The sequence below is a fragment of the Hemibagrus wyckioides genome, linkage group LG10, assembly GCF_019097595.1.
Source record: "Hemibagrus wyckioides isolate EC202008001 linkage group LG10, SWU_Hwy_1.0, whole genome shotgun sequence".
Classification (NCBI taxonomy): Eukaryota; Metazoa; Chordata; class Actinopteri; order Siluriformes; family Bagridae; genus Hemibagrus; species Hemibagrus wyckioides.
The window spans coordinates 7225001-7242802 of record NC_080719.1 but is presented as its reverse complement, the minus strand read 5'-3'; the positions used below and the strand labels follow the sequence as shown (position 1 = coordinate 7242802).

General features: G+C 40.1%; 1 protein-coding gene across 2 annotated transcripts in view; it reads right to left on the bottom strand.

The window, feature by feature from the left end:
* Window positions 1-801: 801 nt before the first annotated feature.
* gli2b (GLI family zinc finger 2b) overlaps window positions 802-17802 on the bottom strand; it is an 85667-nt gene continuing 68666 nt past the window's right edge. For both annotated transcript variants that reach the window (XM_058401147.1, XM_058401148.1), the window contains exons 8-14: window positions 15795-15905; window positions 13420-13557; window positions 9434-9583; window positions 8994-9158; window positions 6905-7189; window positions 4142-4469; window positions 802-3904 (exon numbers count right to left, since the gene is read on the bottom strand). In XM_058401147.1, the coding sequence (XP_058257130.1) occupies window positions 1656-3904; window positions 4142-4469; window positions 6905-7189; window positions 8994-9158; window positions 9434-9583; window positions 13420-13557; window positions 15795-15905 (3426 nt within the window). In that variant the 3' untranslated portion in view covers window positions 802-1655. The remainder of the gene's footprint in view (window positions 3905-4141; window positions 4470-6904; window positions 7190-8993; window positions 9159-9433; window positions 9584-13419; window positions 13558-15794; window positions 15906-17802) is intronic.

The window sequence follows — 17802 nt, the reverse complement described above, 5'->3', positions numbered from 1 at the left end:
ACCCATCTCATTGTAAGTATACTTGTTTTGATCCATGTACAGAAAACTGAAGAGATTGTGTAAATTCACGACTGTAGCAGTGAAAAAAATAAGTAAAAATTGAAGGGAGGGGGGATTTTTTTCAAAGCCATATAATGAACACAGTGGAGAAAATGAGAGAAACACATACACTACCAATCAAAGGTTTCTACATACTGGATTGAATACATATTTTTATTGTCTTAAACACATTCGGAAAAAAGGGTTATGGTTAAAAATTGTTTATAGACAAGTGTAAATATTGAATTTAATGCTGTGGTATAAAGATTTCTGGGTTTCAGAAATAAATTCTGTTGCTTTCAGTTGAAATGATATAGTTTTAAAACAAGTCATTTTCATTTAGAACCTTGGAGAAGCCATGGCAAGCTCGGTGTCCTGGCTTCATGGGTGAAAAGATTTATAGAGTTTGCAAGGCTTCATCAGGAATACTGTTAAGAATAAGTTTTCATTTGTTTAACAATTTTTTCAGTCACTACATATTTCCATATGTGCTATTTAATATACCTTCATTATTGTTATTCTTATTCCTATTATAGAAAGAGAAGAAAGTATTAAAAAGGAAGAAAACATTTCTAAGAGCAGGCTTCTAAGTTTGTCCTGGAGGCTTGGTACTTTTACCATGAAGGGCTGCAGACTTGTCAACTGGAGAACTTTCCACATTGACTTCCACCGAGATAAAGAGATACAGCAGAGAAGCATTCAAATTATTACAAAACCTTGACCCACAAAACTAAATAATGAACTCATCAAACAACACCAGGGTAGAAAAAAACAATAATGTATTTCATAAAAATGTACAAAAGATATCTACAGATCCAGCTCCATACACATGTTCACATACAAAAAATGAAATATTTAAATGCCACATCAGGGTTCAGAGTCCAAAGTCCAAGCAAATTAGTTTGCAGGATATGGTTGAATAAATCCACATTAAGGAGTTATCTAAGAAAGAAGTTTCTTCTCCCCTTGGGTGCTGTACGGTGTGTCAATGTTGGTATTTGTAATGAGAATAAAGACTTGACCAATGATGCATAAAAAAAACTTCACTGTTTTAAAAGTATAGTATATTTTCAGTTCTATGGAGCATTATTCTCTGACATTTGAAGAGAGACTATATCGCACAGGTAAAAAGTGTTTTGCATTTCACGCTATTCCTATTAAACATTTCCTTACCATTCAGTTTATTTTTTGTCTCATGGACACATAGAAGGAGTCAAACCTTTGTGATTTACATAATGTACAATCTTTCTTTGTATGTTCAAAACAATCAAATGTAATTCTGCAAGATTCTTTTTTTTTTCATGTATTTTTTTTTCCAGCATATGCGTTTGCATAGCTAGGCACTTGTTGCTACTCTTGTTTCACCACCATAAAAGAGAATACAAAAATACTGGACTGAAGTTTATCAAATTTTCTGTATTTATATACAGTACGTATATTGGTCTAAGGCAAAATATGGCTTTTTTTTTAGGAAAGGGGAAACTACTAAGTGTTTGTTCTAATGCTATACAGGATAATACAGATAATACAGAGATGTATAAAAACACAAAATGCTATGACAGTCTTTGTTCTTTATTAAGGTCATCAGTCACGAATTCTACTTCCTGTTGGACCTTTTAAGACATCATGTTAAGAAACTTACTCTCTTCTGCCAGCGCGGTCAGCATGGAGGTCATATCTCCAATGGCCATGTTGCTGATTCCTGCGGCTACCGGAGGCAATGTCACAGAGTTCCTAGGCGTAGTGAGGCGGGAGGAATTCTGAGACAGACTGCGGAGGACACTAGGACTTATAGTTCCTGACATGAGACTGGAGTGGTCACCATCATCCAGTATGGCATCAAAGTCAATCTGGGTCTGCTCCACTCCACTGGAGGAGTCCACCGTGCTTGAGACCTGATTGGTTCCTGGGGAGCTGACAGCAGCCATTGTTATGTTGTCTGTGCCACAGTCCACTGCTTCTGTGGTGTCATGCATATTCAGACTGCTGGACTCAAACATGTGTATCTGTGCCGTGTAGAACATGGCACTGCTGTCTGTGTGACTAACACCCACATTGGCAGGCTTTTTGGGGCTAGCTTCGGAGGTGTCATATGCTGGGCTGAAGTGGGATTGTGGATAACCAGGTTGCTGTGCTGTCGTTGCATTTGGCCCTGAGTGCTGCCTGGCCAAGGGCTTAGGTTCTGTGGGCGGCCTTGGCTGCATTACACCATGGTTTCCGTTCAGGATAGGATTCTGGGAAAGAGTATCATAGCTATGCTGATCACTGCTCATATGGGAATAATCTCCTTGATTATTCTCAAAATTTACATGGCTTTGACTGACCACTGGCTTAGTTCTTACCCTGTTATTCTGCATGTGCATGGGCTGCATTGTTTTCTTAGATGGGCTTGAGAAATCTACGTTGCCTCCTGTAATATGCTGGCTGGTGCTTCTGTTTATGTCACTGCCTTGGTGGTATCCATGTTGGTTGTGAATATGCTCATTCTGGTGGTTCTTGGTGCCTTGCTGCCTAAGAGTTTGGCTACAGTTCATCCTTTGGGCCATAACCTCATTCCTCTGCATAGAACTCTGTTGAGCAGCATGTGCAAGGTTCTGACTCATGGATCTCACTTGCTGGTTGGATTTGAGGTTCTGGATAGGGCCAAAGTTCTGTTTTTGCTGGAGAGCAGTTATATTTCCCCAATCCAAAGCTTGCTGTTGCTTGATTTGGCTGGGAGATGCCTCCACTGTCCCTGAGCTGACCTCATTCCACTGCACAGGCATGTGGTTCTTGTTGGCACTGGGAGACAAGTGCTGTTGGGCTGGACTAGTTTGGCAAGAAGCTGATGTCTGCTGCGTCATGCTGTTTGCAGTGCCATCCACTACAGCCATGCGTCTCTGGTAGTAACATGGTTGAGGTGGAGGTCCACCATTCGCTAGGAAGCCCTGTGCTTGTTGGTGCCGGTACACAGACCCATTGTGTTGTGTAGAATCTCCATTTGAAGTGAGGTACTGGACCATATCATCAGGCAACATCAAGTCATCAGCAATGCCATTGACTGGACCATCCATTTCACTTGTCTCCATTGCAGTGTTCTCAGAGATGCTGGGAGGCCGGGGAGGGTACTGGAGGCGGTGTAGACTACCATCTGAGAGGACATAACCCTGCACTGACAAGTGACGACTGGGAGAGGGAAAATGTGGTGCTGTATTAGGGTTGACATTGTTCATGCTGTTAAAACGCTGCCCCTGCAGTAGACGTTGCTGATCAACAGCCACCCGTCTAACTGGATCACTTGCCCGTCGTGTTATGCTGCCTGGTACCTCATGGGGCATCATGCTAGTAGTGGGATACCCTGTGTCACTGCATCTTCTGGGCACTGTGGGGAGGCCAAGTGGGTGCATAGTAGTTTCTTGTGGATCTCCCAGCAGGGCTATTCGTGTCCTCAGGCTCATGCGATCCATGTTGGGCAAGGGAGTGGGTGGAGCGCCACCCGTTGCTGCGGCATATTTGGCTTTGAGTCGGTAATGCTGGGCTGGGGTGAGGCTGAGCAGGCCTGGCAGGCCTCCACACTGGCTAGCCTCGCTAGAGCGGCGTGACAGGTCTGTAGAGATGGGGTCATACGAGTCGGCTGAGCTGACGTTGTTCAGACGGGTGCCGGCCTGTGAGGCCTGGCTGGAGCGGCGGCTGGAGTAGCAGGGAGAGATACCAGAGGACCGGCGACTCAGTGTATAAGCTGAACTCGCCGTGCTCGCCAGGCTGTCTCGACGCTCCGCTGGCTGACACAGAACTGTCGTTTCACCAGGGCAAATGTCACTCAGACGAAGGCCGGTGATGGGTACAGGAATATTGCCAACACGTCCAGAGCTCTCTAGTAAGGAACCTTTGACAAAAGGAAGCAGGTATTAAAATAATACCATAATTATCAAGATCTTAAAAAGTAAACTGAGATTGCAATTGTCCTTGTGATTATGTGACATGTGAACTGGAAAATCCTTAACTGGATTTTAGGACTTGTTCAAGGAGTTCATCAAATCTTGGTGAGAAACTGGTCACACCACATATTCAGTCAACTTAAATTACTTATTTTAAATATTGAATGACTAAAAACATGTCTTACCATTGCTAGGGATTGGTGGTAGCTTGGTGTCAGGAGCTTGTGGAACAGCATTTGCCCAGGAGCACGACTCCCTCACTGTCTTCAGCTTCTCTTGCTTCAGGTGGTTCAGCCTGCGAGCAGGGCTGGCACACCTGCGCAGGTGGAGGCCCAGTGTGCCCGTGGAGACAGTTGAGTCCACCAGGGGCACATCATCCAGCATGCTCAGGTCTCCCATGCTGCCCCCGCCGGGGCCCGACAACTCTATTCCACCGTCATGGTGGGTGGCACTGCCAAGTGGTGACGGCTGGCTGCTACATGATGACTGACCACCAGGGCTGGACTGATACATCTGCGGGAGTGAGAAGAGGACTGGTGGATAAGTGTCAATTCATTGTGTCTGTTTATTCAACATTTATTAATCTTCAGTAACTGCTTTATCCTGGTCAGGGTCACAGTGGTACTGGAGCCTTTTCAGGGAAGGCTAATTTTCCTGTGAGAATACACCCTGCATCAGATGCCACTCCACTGCGCATTGCACCATTAACACAGTCACTAAATCAAATGAGTTCATGGAGATTTCAGGTGGCGGTGGTTTTCTTAACCCTCAAATATGGTCTCACACAAGCAAATTCCTAATTATATTCACAATTTATATTATTTAAGTCAGGTTATTGTTAGGTTTTTAATGAGGGGTGACTTTATTCATAGGAAAAGCAACAAAATCGCACTGTATCTCACTTGTTTATTAAAATTCTCTAATAATGTCCCTTTTATTCTAGACTGCTTTATATGCCCAACGTGAGAATGAACTCTGCCAAACCTTTCCACAGCGGTTATGTTACTGTCTACCAATTTTGATCCCTAGGTGATTGTTTTAGAAAGCTAAGGTTAAGTGCCTGACAAATTGTAATTTCCTTTGGCAATGTCTTTGTGCATTATACATACAGCCTGCACCAAATTCACAAAGGGGAATCACTCCCAACATAAATACAGCACACCGCCTCTCCACATCTGTGTCATCTCACTGCACACCCTGAATGACATAAATGTATTCTGTCCCTATGTGAGCTGCCAAATCATGATCACTGGCACTATTTGTTTCTCACGCAAAAACAGCACTAGTCATAGAATATTTACACTGTATTTGCTTTTATCCTGTGGTGCTAGATGAGTTAGATCTATGTGAAGGGGGTGGCAGACATGGGGGCCATAAGGGTTCTTGGGAAATCAAAGATATGTTGTGGTTTAAAATCTACAAAGGCTACAGTGGAATATTGATGGCAATAGTTCCCACATCTTTTAATATACTTTGAACATAGTATATTTCTATTGGATGAATAATGTTTGAACAATATTTTAATTTTAATCTCTTTGAGTCTCAGCGACTTTGTTTTGGCAGGTAGAAGAATACTTGAAATTTGTCGAGTAAAATGAAAATATTTAAATATTCTGCTTTATTCTTTACTCTGTAAAGTCAAGGACAAAATGTCTGAAACTTGTAAGACAAACTAAATGATCAGAAATTTATAGCAATCAAGATTATGCAACGTTCTGGACTGATATCTTTCTCTTTAAATCATTTAAGAATGTTGCCATCATTTCATTATGGACTAAATCTTTTGGTCCCCCATACCATTTTCATCTCTGTCCCTTTTCTTTATTGTCAGTGAGAACACTTTTTTACTTAGTTACATTATTATATTCGTTATCATACGTATAAAATAATATTTCTCAAAAAAACCTACCACATTATCCACGTCCACTTCCCAACCTCACCTCAAAAAGGGCATACAGTTAACCCTTGTGTGGTGTTCAGGTCAAATTGATTTATTTTGTTTTATATTTTTGCTAAAAGTTTGGATTTGTTGTAAATCATACACATTTGCAGATGCATTTTTTGAGAGCTGTATTTCATCGCCACTGATTGCAATAATCATTTGTTTCTCATGTTTTTATTGTTGTTCATCGCCTGGATTTGATAAATCAGTTCAAAATAATAAACATTAATTGAAACATTGTTCTATTTTAAGTTTTCTCTACATTTATGCCACCACCTTTATTATAGTATACTTTGTTAAACAAATATAACCAAAATTAATGGCACTTTTATTGTTAAATGTGATCTAGTAACTGTAAATATTAATCACAAATGCTATCTATATTGTTTGGAATTAAAAATAAACACAATATGTGTAAATGACTTTTATGTATTCTTAAAATTTCTGTAGTGCTTTTAAAACCAACAATAATGCCCCAGGTTAATTTGAGCAGAACAGTACCAAAGGGTCCAAACAGTGAATATAACACAAAGGGTTAATAAAGTTAGGTGCTTTTTGTTTTTGACTGAATGTTGTATTGGACATGCATTATCCACCTAACACAATAAAAGAATGGAAAGGTATTAAAGTTAGTGCTCACCTCAGTAATGCCTGTCCATGGGAAAAGTGAAAAAGCAGAAAGAGGAGAAAGAGTGCAGTCCATAATCAGAAGGATAGAGACAGTAGGTTAGACAGAAACGGACTGTTTTTTTCTGGAGTAGTGGACATGCTTTTGTTAGTATGCTTCAGTTTGGGTAATGGACAAGACTGCCTTTTAGTGCAGAATTAATCAGAGATGGAAAGAAATATCATCACTAAACCACCCAATGAGATAAAAATGAGTCTAAAACTTGATTAGTGTGAAGAGAAACCCATATAAGAAAGTGTCATGTGAATATCCCTCTAGGATTAATAAAGTGATCTATCTATCTATTGATCTTATTGATCTAGGAAGAAGGGAACATACCACAGAGTTCTCTGTTTTGATCGACTTGACCTGCAGGTAGTCCTCCACACCTCTAGTGGTGCTGTTGGCCTCATACTTGTCTTGTCCTCCTCGGCCAGATTGTTTGGTTCCGCCTTCGTTCTCTCCGTTCTCTCGTGGTGGGGGTGGAGGCCGGGGAACCAGGTCACCACGCTGTTTCTTGGTGACATGTGCCTCTGGACCATGCACAGTTTTAACATGTTTGCGGAGAGAACTCGGGTCCGTGTAGCGCTTGGTGCAACCCGGAATCTTACAAACATACGGTTTCTGTAAAGATAAATAGAGCTCAGCATCCAAGCGACAAAACACAAGCACAACAAGCAACATTTCAATTGAGATCTTCTCATTTCTATACAAATTAGGTATGAACTCATGTGGACTGACATTTCTTTAGTTTCCCCGACACAATGTTAGTTCTTACTTCTAATTACTTCCAGTATATTGTTTGACATGCAAAAAGGGGAGAAAAAACAATGATCTTATCATGTTATATCCTAAAGCAGCTCTCATTAAATATTATTTTTTAAATTATTAGACATTATTAAGAAAAAGAAAGTAGCAGAGATCTTTCATGCCTTTTGTGATGGCTATCTAGTACAGACAGCATGCTTTACTAATCTGCCAAATGTAAATTATTTGATTTTATTTATTTCATATTTGAAACAAATTAAACAAGACACACTACCATGAACATTATCTGCCCCTGTTGCTTCACATTATTTACAACTGAGGTGTTGCATGAAAACTCAGAGGAATTGATTAATTAGTGAGACACCACCATGTTGATTTTGCATTGGCAGATGTGGGCCTTGCTCAGGAGGGGCCCAGCAATAGGCAGCTGGGTGGTCCTGGGATTTGATCTCACAACCTTCTGCTCAGTAATCCAACACCATAACTAGGCTACCACTTCCCCACTACCATCATGCCAGCACAAGCATTCCTGATGTATGAGTGTGTGCAAAAAAAAGTTATGATGAACGAATCTCTGTTTCTCCATCTTTCTTGTTTTCTCTCTCTTTAGGCCATGATGGATATACTGAGGGCTGAAATGGCACGGGGTTTCATTTTATATTTGCGATCCGCAGGTGGTCCCTCCGCAGGGGATGTGCTTGATTCGTACTAATGCACTGTGGGCTGTCATGCTCATTAGTTCCACACCTCATTATTTGCACGCACACTTGCATGCAGAGCTCGTTAATGGGACAAGGTTGGGCATGGAGGAGCAATCACTAAGCATGATGAGGGAGTATGCGAACAAATCTAATTCTGGCCTTAATTTGAAACTGTATGATGAAAATGCTATATTTACATAGAATTAGACGGTTGGTGGGTCATTACTGCCACTAGGGACTCGATGAGCAGCAGAATTATGAAACAACACAGTTTAATGTTGCTTGTTGTTCACTTTTAGCACTTTTTCCATCTATACGGTGCTCCTGCTACTGGTTAATCAGTAGGCAGCACTGGCTTCGGTTTCAGCAACAACTTACTTCACGTCTGGAACCAGGAACCAATGTTAATATCAGCTGCAAGGAATTAATGATGAACCAAAGACGACAAGAGTTTATTGAAACATCTACCTACTATTTACACATCATCTTATACAGGGCTGTGATGGATCCAGAGAAAACTGCATGTGAGGTGGGAATTCTCCCAGGATGGATGCTGTGGGATCTATCTCAGGGTAGCATGCACACGTATTTGCAGCTAAGGGCAATTTAGCATAGACACACCATCTAGCAACATGTTTCTATGAGGAAACCGTGGGGAAAATCTACGTGGGGAATTTGGAAAACACTGGATAGATAGTTACCTGAGATTAGGATCAAACTGGGGATCAAACCCTAGAGCTGTGAGGCTAAAACTATACCTGCTGCACCACCATACTGTGATCGATAAAATCAGTGAGTGATTATTAACCTGAGAGTTAAGAGTTAACCTGAGGCAAGAAGTGTGAACAGGTCTGAAAGCTATACCAGCACCGTGACTACTCAAAGGTGTGTGTGTGAGTGTGTGTTTGCGTGTGTAAAAATCAGATTCTGTTTGGGTGCATGAGAATTCGAATATTTACCTCATTGGAATGTGTACGGTTCTGATGCTTGGCCCGGTCCGAGGCATTAGAAAAGGCCTTGTTACAGCCTTCGTGTTCACACACGTATGGTTTCTCTCCAGTATGTGAACGAAGATGTGTTTTCAGGTTCTCCAAACGTGAATATGCCTTCGAGCAGCCTTCAAACTGCAACACACACACACACACACAGATACAGCACAATCCATAATCAAAAAACACAATCAAATTCCACTAACAGTATTATTTTGAGAGATCCACAGAACCAAAGTGTATATTTAATACACCGGAGACTGTGTGTGTGTGTGTGTGAAGTTGTAGAGTGTTGCAATTATATCATGAGTCTTGATATAAAACATAAAGGAACCAGATCTCCAAATCTTGTGTGTGTGAGTTTGTGTATGTGTGTGTGTGTGTCTGTGTGGCCGGATACTTTTACTCACAGTGCACTTGTGTGGCTTCTCCCCTGTGTGTCTGCGCATGTGCACCACCAGCATGTACTGGGCCTTGAAGGGCTTCTGCTCTCTGGAGCACTCCTCCCAACGACACACAAACTCCTTCTTCTCCCCATGGATGTGCTCGTTATTGATGTGCTGCACACACACACACACACACAGATTTAATTTGTGTCCTACAGACTAGCTAACCACACAGCCACCAGGCGCTGCTTTCCTTCACCGAGTCTCTCTAGGCGTCTCAGGGGTTGGCCTTTCTTTGTAATGTCAGTGTCGTGTTTAATCTTTAATTGGCCGTGCTGTTTTTCCATGTCACATTAAAAGACAACGCTAAAGGCGGCAGCGTCTGGGGACCGACGCGGATCTGCAGTGCAATCGAGAGCTCGAGAGACGAATGCGATTGCCGCTCCTTAGGAATGCATTTGCTTATCTGCCAAATTAAGAGCTACAACATCCATCAAGTTTGCGCTTTTCCACAGTGACAGCCATGAACAAGAGGAACGTGATGAGTTTTGGGTGCGAGTGTAGAAAAGGAAGTTTGTTTTGACAGACAAATCCTCTCAGATTCATGACAGACAGAGTAGAAATTAAGGCATAAAAACATTCCCTAAACTCCTCAACATTACATATAGGCTATATTTATAGGAACACACTTTAGGTTCAGACATTTTAAACCCTTTTTTTCTTCGCCCAAATTTTTTCCGCTAAATTTCTGTCAGAGAATTTGGCTAGATAGGCTACTAGATAGGGCAAAAGCTAATATGTGCTTTGTTTCTTTGGATTTTTATTTGTTATTTGTTTGTTTGTTTGTTTTTAAACAAACCATGGGACAGTAAAGCTGTTGCAGCAAAATGTTAACTCCATCTTCCTGTGTGATACATGAACCAGGAGTAGCGTACAATAACTTATAGCGTCATTAGCATCTCAGAGAGTTTGCTAGCTCCTGGGTAGCTTCTACTGTCTTGTCTTAGACTAAATGGATAAAATGATTTGAGCTTTTAACAGTTTTATTCTTTTACCATTTTAAGAGAAATGACTAAACTTAGGTCTATTTTTTTTCAGTATCTACACTGTAGCTACACCTCACACTTTTCACCCTTCTTTTTCACTATCTTTTACTTACTATACATTAAAACACTTCCTACTCCATTTTCAGACATTTCTCTATTATTTGTAAAGTCATGAGGTGTTTTCTTTTATCAGACAGCTCCATATTTATCTCCTAATATTGTTCAAAATCACTTTGCTTTTATCAAGGCAGTTTCAGCTAGCGATTCAACTAGTTTGTGATTATCATGAGTTATTAGCCTGCTAGCTGTCGAGTAGGAATAAAGTTGTTGCTAGTTAGCCTGAGCTAATGTTTTCGTACATTTGTTGGTATAAGGCATTAGTTTACAGCAGTGTGTCATTTGAGTCTGTTAATTTTTTAATTTTCTTTTCTTTTTCTTTTCTTTTTTATTTCACCAGAGAATTTATTTAGATGAGTAATTGCACTTTTTTCTTGAATAAAGAATTTGGGAACTGTTAGGTGAGCACAACTGGAAAACAGTTGCTAATGACCATACAACACACGTGTACTAATGCACACACACACACACACACACACAGCTGCCAGCAGTGAGCCTTGAACACCTCCACACTTGCACACTACAGCAGCCAGGGGTAATTCTTTATCCCCTACACATGGACTCTCCGTCTGTCACACACACACACACACACACACACACACACACACACACACACACATGCACACACACACACAGAGCCACTCGTGTTTTTTTTTTCCATCCTCCCTATTGCATGCACAGATACACATATTCTCTCTCTCTCTCTCTCTCTCTCTCACACACACACACACACACACACACACTACTCCTCCACATGACCATTATTATAGTCCACATCTGTGTACACTCCATCATCTGCTCAGCTTGCCCACCAAGTTACGCTAATGTCAGGCCTCTGATAACAAGGCTAGGACTACACACACACACACACACACACACACACACACACACACTGAAGTCTTTGTTCATCTGTAAGACCATAATAAGCAGTTATTAGAGAGGGTATCGCTTGTATAAACAAACGATCAGGAGTGTGTAATCTGGTAAAGATCCAGCTGAAGCACTGGAACTGAGCAGGGACAATGGGAAGTCCAGTGTGTGTGTGTGTGTGTGTGTGTGTGTGTGTGTGTATCTTTCTTTCTTATTATGTGTCTCTCTCCCTTTCTTACTGTGTGTGTCTCTTTACCTTTCTTACTGTGTATCTGTCTCTCTCTTTCTTACTGTGTATGTGTCTCTCTCCCTTTCTTACTGTGTGTGTCTCTCCCTTTCTTTCTATGTGTGTGTCTCTCTCCCTTTCTTACTCTCTCTGTCTCTCTCTCTCTTACTCTCTGTGTGTGTGTGTGTGTGTGTGTGTGTGTGTATGTGTACGTGTGTGTGTGTCACACACAGTCTAATCTCCCCATCCACTAGCACTCTGTTTCTGCTCCACTGCCTGTCTGGAATGCTGGGGAATGTGGCCTTGCCCCCTGTTGCACCAGTGCATTATGGGACAGAGCGGCTCAGGCCAGTCTCAGACCAGCAGCATATCATCGCTTAAGGAGAGTGCTGATCCGTGAACAAGTCTCCGTCACGTTTAACATTTTCTCTCACTTTTCTCGGCAGGTGTTGTATTCAGGCACAAATTCCTGATCTGATCAGCGCTGCTCCTCATGCTCCGAGTCTCATGTACTCAGAAGAAGAGCTGACTACATCAACTTTACTCACAATGAGGTCTTACATACATTCACCAGACATTTCTGCTTATTATTCAAGATAACTTCTTTAAGATTTAAGCTCATATGATCATTTTAAGGAAAGATTTTGAAGATAATTTTGCCTCTTTCTATAAACAAAAATTGTATACATGCAAACAAATTAAAATATTTATAAATAGGCGTAAAAATCTAATCAACAGAAATATTAATTGAAACTGCCTGCATTCAAGCGCATTTGATTATTTATTTATTTATTCATTTATTAATTCATTTATTTGTGTATTTATTTAATTATTTATTATTTAATTTTTTTCTTTGCAATGCAGCAGCAACTAAAACCCCCATTACACTACAGCACCAGTTACTTGGGGCATCTGGCATTATGGATTTCCACCAGTATTTTACAGGTCAGAGGTGAGAAAAGTCCTCAGTGAAATGTTCAGAGGTCAATATCAGCTTGTCACTCATCCACCCTCAGGCATCTAGTCTTAAAGATATAATTAAACCAGAAATAAAAATGTACAGCATTCTTCTTGCACCTAGTTACACCTTCACCTCACACAACACTTTCTGACCCTTTATGACACATGGTATTTATAAATGGACAAAACAAAACAGAATTGCACTTTTAGAAGAGAATTAATTTGATAATAAATAATCTGTTTGTGTAAGTTTGTATTAATATGTAATCACTCGGGTTAAACGACCTACACAGAAATGAACTAAACCGGTAGCTATAAACTTTACTTATTTTTTTAGCTACCTCCTAATTAACCCCTCAGTGTCAGGCATTGAAGACCTTCATTCACCAAACCTGTCTTGACTTGCGTAAAGGAAATGCATTTCATTTTAAAATGATGTATAATAAAAAAAATATTGTATCAGATTATTTTATATTATGTTAATTCAATTTAGGAATATATTAGATTGTTTTATTATTATTATTTTTATCTATTAAATAAGGATTTAGATTTATTTTGAAAGATATTATTTAGAATTATAATTTAATTTATAATTCTAAATTCTATTTAATTTTTATATGTATAATTTTACATGGTATAAAATTCTAAAATATCATATAAAATATTTATACTCATATGATTAAAAATGTTTTTTTTTTGCTAAATTAAATAACTTAATTATCTTTGTGTTTATGGGCATTATCAGCATTTTGTACTATACCCTAAAACTTCCCACATCTCGAGACACTCACATGGACCAGCTGCTCCTGGCTGTCGTACTCCTTGCTGCATCCTTCCCAGTGGCAGTTTGTTTCGTATGCCACCTCCGGTTCCTGTTTGCCCTCGTCTCTGTCCACGTCCTCTTTCGGGTCCACTGGCGGTGAAGGGTCCTGAGAGGAAAAAAGCATGCATTCAGACACATGTGCACACTACAGAGGATTTCAGACATTCAGTTTGTTTATACAGGACAGAAGCAGACGCCTACACTTTGGCTGAATTAGAAAGGATTGAAGAAAGGCTACTTTTCACTTTCATTTAGTCTCGTTTATTTAACAATCAGCGGCTGGGTAATGAGAAGAAGAGAACAAACACAAAGCGAATATGTGGGAATACGTGTGTGGCGTCTGAGCTGCAACCCAACTGTGGGCTAGCAGATGTATATATGATCTCAAATATAACACACACACACACACACACACAGCATGCTGACTGCAGCATGTTTATCTCTGCCCCGTGAGCTATCTTCATCAATTCTGCGGGCCCCAAGACGACTACAGGCGCCTCGGTCCCCATGCATCAAGCCCCAACCTGCCTCCACTGCCGAGAGCAGCCACAAATTTGTCAAAAGATGAGTCGAGAGAGAGAGAGAGAGAGAGAGAGAGAGAAGAGAGAGAGAGAGAGCAACAGAAAACAGGCACTCACATGACAATAACGGCTGGCCAATATTTCATTAAAATGAAGTGCTCTGGCACAGTTTACACAGGAGCTCGGGACGGAGAGAGCAAGAAAACAAACGGACATAAAGCTCTTATCAGGAGGAGTTTTTCTCACGCCGAGGGGAGCACCGAGACTCCCTGGGGTCTCCTGTCCTCTCGCTGATCACCGTGCGAGAACAAAACACACACATACACACTCACGCAATATGTTTTCCGGATAAGAGGAGATGCACCTCTGTTTTATGCTGTCAGTCGTACAGAATAAATCAACCAAGCAAAAAAAGAGTACAGTACAAGTCGATGATATGATAGGGGGAAAAAAAAGCATGCATAATGTAACACAATCATTTATTTTATATGTGTTTAGTTTTCCAAGACTGAACAATAACACTGTAGTCATTTACTGAGTATTACTACAGAAATATGCTATAAGACGTGATGAGAAAAGAATGACTGAACAGACATATAACTAATCAGCAGGTTTAATTGATCTAAAACCCCTCAACCACCGGGCCGCAGACCAGTACCAGGCCGTAGATCATTTGGTACCGGGCCGCAAAGAACCAATAAATTTATAAATTTATATATTTAACTTAAAATTATATGTATTTTATTTCGAAAAATTGCCACTTCCAACTGCACCACACTCCCGCATTTGACTCAGTCGTGTGTTTTTCCATACATCAGTAAGTCCGCAAGCTACAAATGTCCCCAAAACCAAATGCCACCCTACCAACCCCCCACCCCTCGGGCCGTGTTAAAATGGTCCGGTATCAAGCAGGTCCGTTATACAAGAAAAGGTTGGGGACCTCTGGTCTAAAACATTTTGTGACATGATGCCAATACTGTACATGTGGCTGTCTGGGAAAGTCCATCGGATGCTACTGTGGATGAACTGCACCAAAAATTCATCCAACAGCAAAAAAAAAAACCCCATCAATTTATTTTGCTTCAATGACATGAAATGATTTTATTTACTTTCAAATAAATCTCACTTAAGATATCTTCCACCAAAGATCACATCAGATAAGGAGCAAGTTGTGTTAGTAAAAAGTCAGTCAGTGTGTAAAACCAGGCTAGCTTTGTGTGATGATGCTTCCTCACTCTGATTTTTTTCCTTTTAGAGGATAATTCGATGTTAATTTTAGAACTTTCAGATACGTGCAGACGAGATTTCAGTTCAAGGCGGTTTGTCGTTTTCAACCCTGTGGCTGAAGTCCTGGAGTCTGGTCTGTACTGACTCGTCTCGATTTATTTTAATTTGTACTTTGACTTGTCTCTGTCTTGGGTGTTGGTCTCATGAAATATGGTCTTGTCTCGAAGAAGACTGTCCAAAGCTAACATTTGTGCTGTCTTTTCTTTTTACATGCCCAAAGTTTGACAAGCTGTAAGTCCTTCTTTTGGAAAACCGGTTAATCACTGGTGCAGTGCATGAATGAAGACTGAACTGGAATAAGATGGTTTTCATTCCCGCTTTCATTTGGACACAAACTTGACTTGGCTTAAGAGCAAGTCTTGACTCGATCACACTAGTCGTGGTCTTGGACTGGACAGTGGTGGTCTTGACTAAAGCTTTATTGCAAACTGTACAGTATATTAAAAACCACCTTCACATCATGTGAACAGTTTTCAAATTTCAGTGAAGGACAAGAAACTTACAGTAAGAAGGAAGAAGAGAAGAAGGTTTTTACCGGTGAGCAGGGTGAGAGAGGCCGTGAGCTGTCCAACTCCGTCTTAACCTTTGACCTTTTGGTGTGCATTGGATTTACTGTGCTGCTGACTGCCGAGTCACTACTTGTGTTCTGTTGAGAAAAGAAAGATGGAGAAAACTTGAAGAACTGTAGGGTTACCTTAACCCCATAGTCACAAATGTGCTGAAAATGGTCATGGGCTTCTTAGAATCATTCTTATACTTCTTATTCTTATTGAATTAATTCATTCTTATTCTATTCTACCGTTTCTACTATTCTACTATTTTCATTCTATTCTTATTTTTATATATTGTATAACGATAGTCTGTTTTATATTATATTTTGTTTTTTATACTTGATATTTTATACTTTTTTATTTCAGATTCTTCTTTCTTCCAGTGTATTGCTACTATTTTATATTTTAAATTCTAGTTCTACATTTTTATTTCAGTTGTATTTCTTATATTTTACATTCTAGCATTACATTATTATTTCAATTGCATTTCTTATATTTTATATTCCAATTTTACATTTTTATTTCAGTTGCATTTCTTATATTTTATATTCTAGTTTTACATTTTTATTTCAGTTGCATTTCTTATATTTTACATTCTAGTTTTACAATTTGATTTCCACCATCAGGACAGTCATAAAAAACACATTTCACTACATGTCGTATGATTGCGTAGGTGAAAACTGTAATTTCAATTTGAATCTGGTTTGCAAATGCAAATACTTCTATATCAGAGGAAAGATCTAGAAGAATTTTTCATTTGCACCCTCGTACAATCTGGACTTGAGGTCCAGTAGTAATGTAGTGTGTCAATTTTTTAAAGACATTTTAAGTTGTCTTTATTTGTCACATATACATTACTGCACAGTGAAATTCTGTCTTCGCATATCCCATCCTTTTGAATTGGGGTCAGAGCACAGGGTCAGCCATGATACAGCTCCCCTGGAGCAGGGTGGGTTGGGGGCCTTGCTCAAGGGCCCAACAGTGGCAGCTTGACGGTACTGGGGCTTGAACTCTGATCTTCCAGTCAACAAACCCAGCCTTAACCACTTGAGCTACCACCGCCCCAAAACAACCAAAATGGTCATCAACTTACATTTTCATGGAACCGTCACATAGAGCAATTAATTAAAGTTTTACAGATGACTTATATTAGAACTTGAATAGTAATCAGACGAAACAAGAAACCAAAGCCAATTAATTCCAGAAAGTGACACATCATCAAAAATAGCAGGAAATTGATTTGTAAGCATTGTATTAGGCAATAGATGAATTTTTTTTTTCATTTCTATATCTAGTATGATGAGTAAGTAAGTGGCCCACATTGTCAAACTGGGACTTGCCTGTTAGCCCTATTTTTTAGTTTCGTAGGAAAAGATTTATCTTCCTTACAGCTATAAAAGAGTGTGATCTCTCCGGTGAGACAGATACTTTTAAAGAGTGATCAGAGCCACACACACACACACACACACACACACACACACACACATTATGCAAAGTATGCAGTATGCAGTTCTTAAGGTAGCAGGAATCTGTGTTGACACAGTCACTGAAGACACTGTGTGTGTGTGTGTGTGTGCTTTATACATTGGAAATGCTAAACGTGAAAGTTGGGCTTTACACAAAGGTCTAGTTCATCAAGTGTACCTGTGTGTGTGTGTGTGTGTGTGTTTATTCCAGACTATGGGAGTCAGTGTGTTCAGGAATTAGAGACTTGAACTCAGTCATGCAGGGGATTTTAGGCCACAGATATGATGATAAGTGCTTTGAACAAACACATGAAAGCCACTACAGAGGTCTGGGAATGGGGAATTTAAAGCACACACTCTCTCTAAACATGTGGTTACAGATGTTACAGATTTAACAGATGTTACAAGTCCCCCCCTGTGACCTCTGACCTCAAAGCTTCTGAGGGTCAGACTTATGTTAGTTATGTAAGTAATAAGCACGTCTTCCACTGAAGAAGTAAGTGAGGAATAAACAGCTCGCAATGTT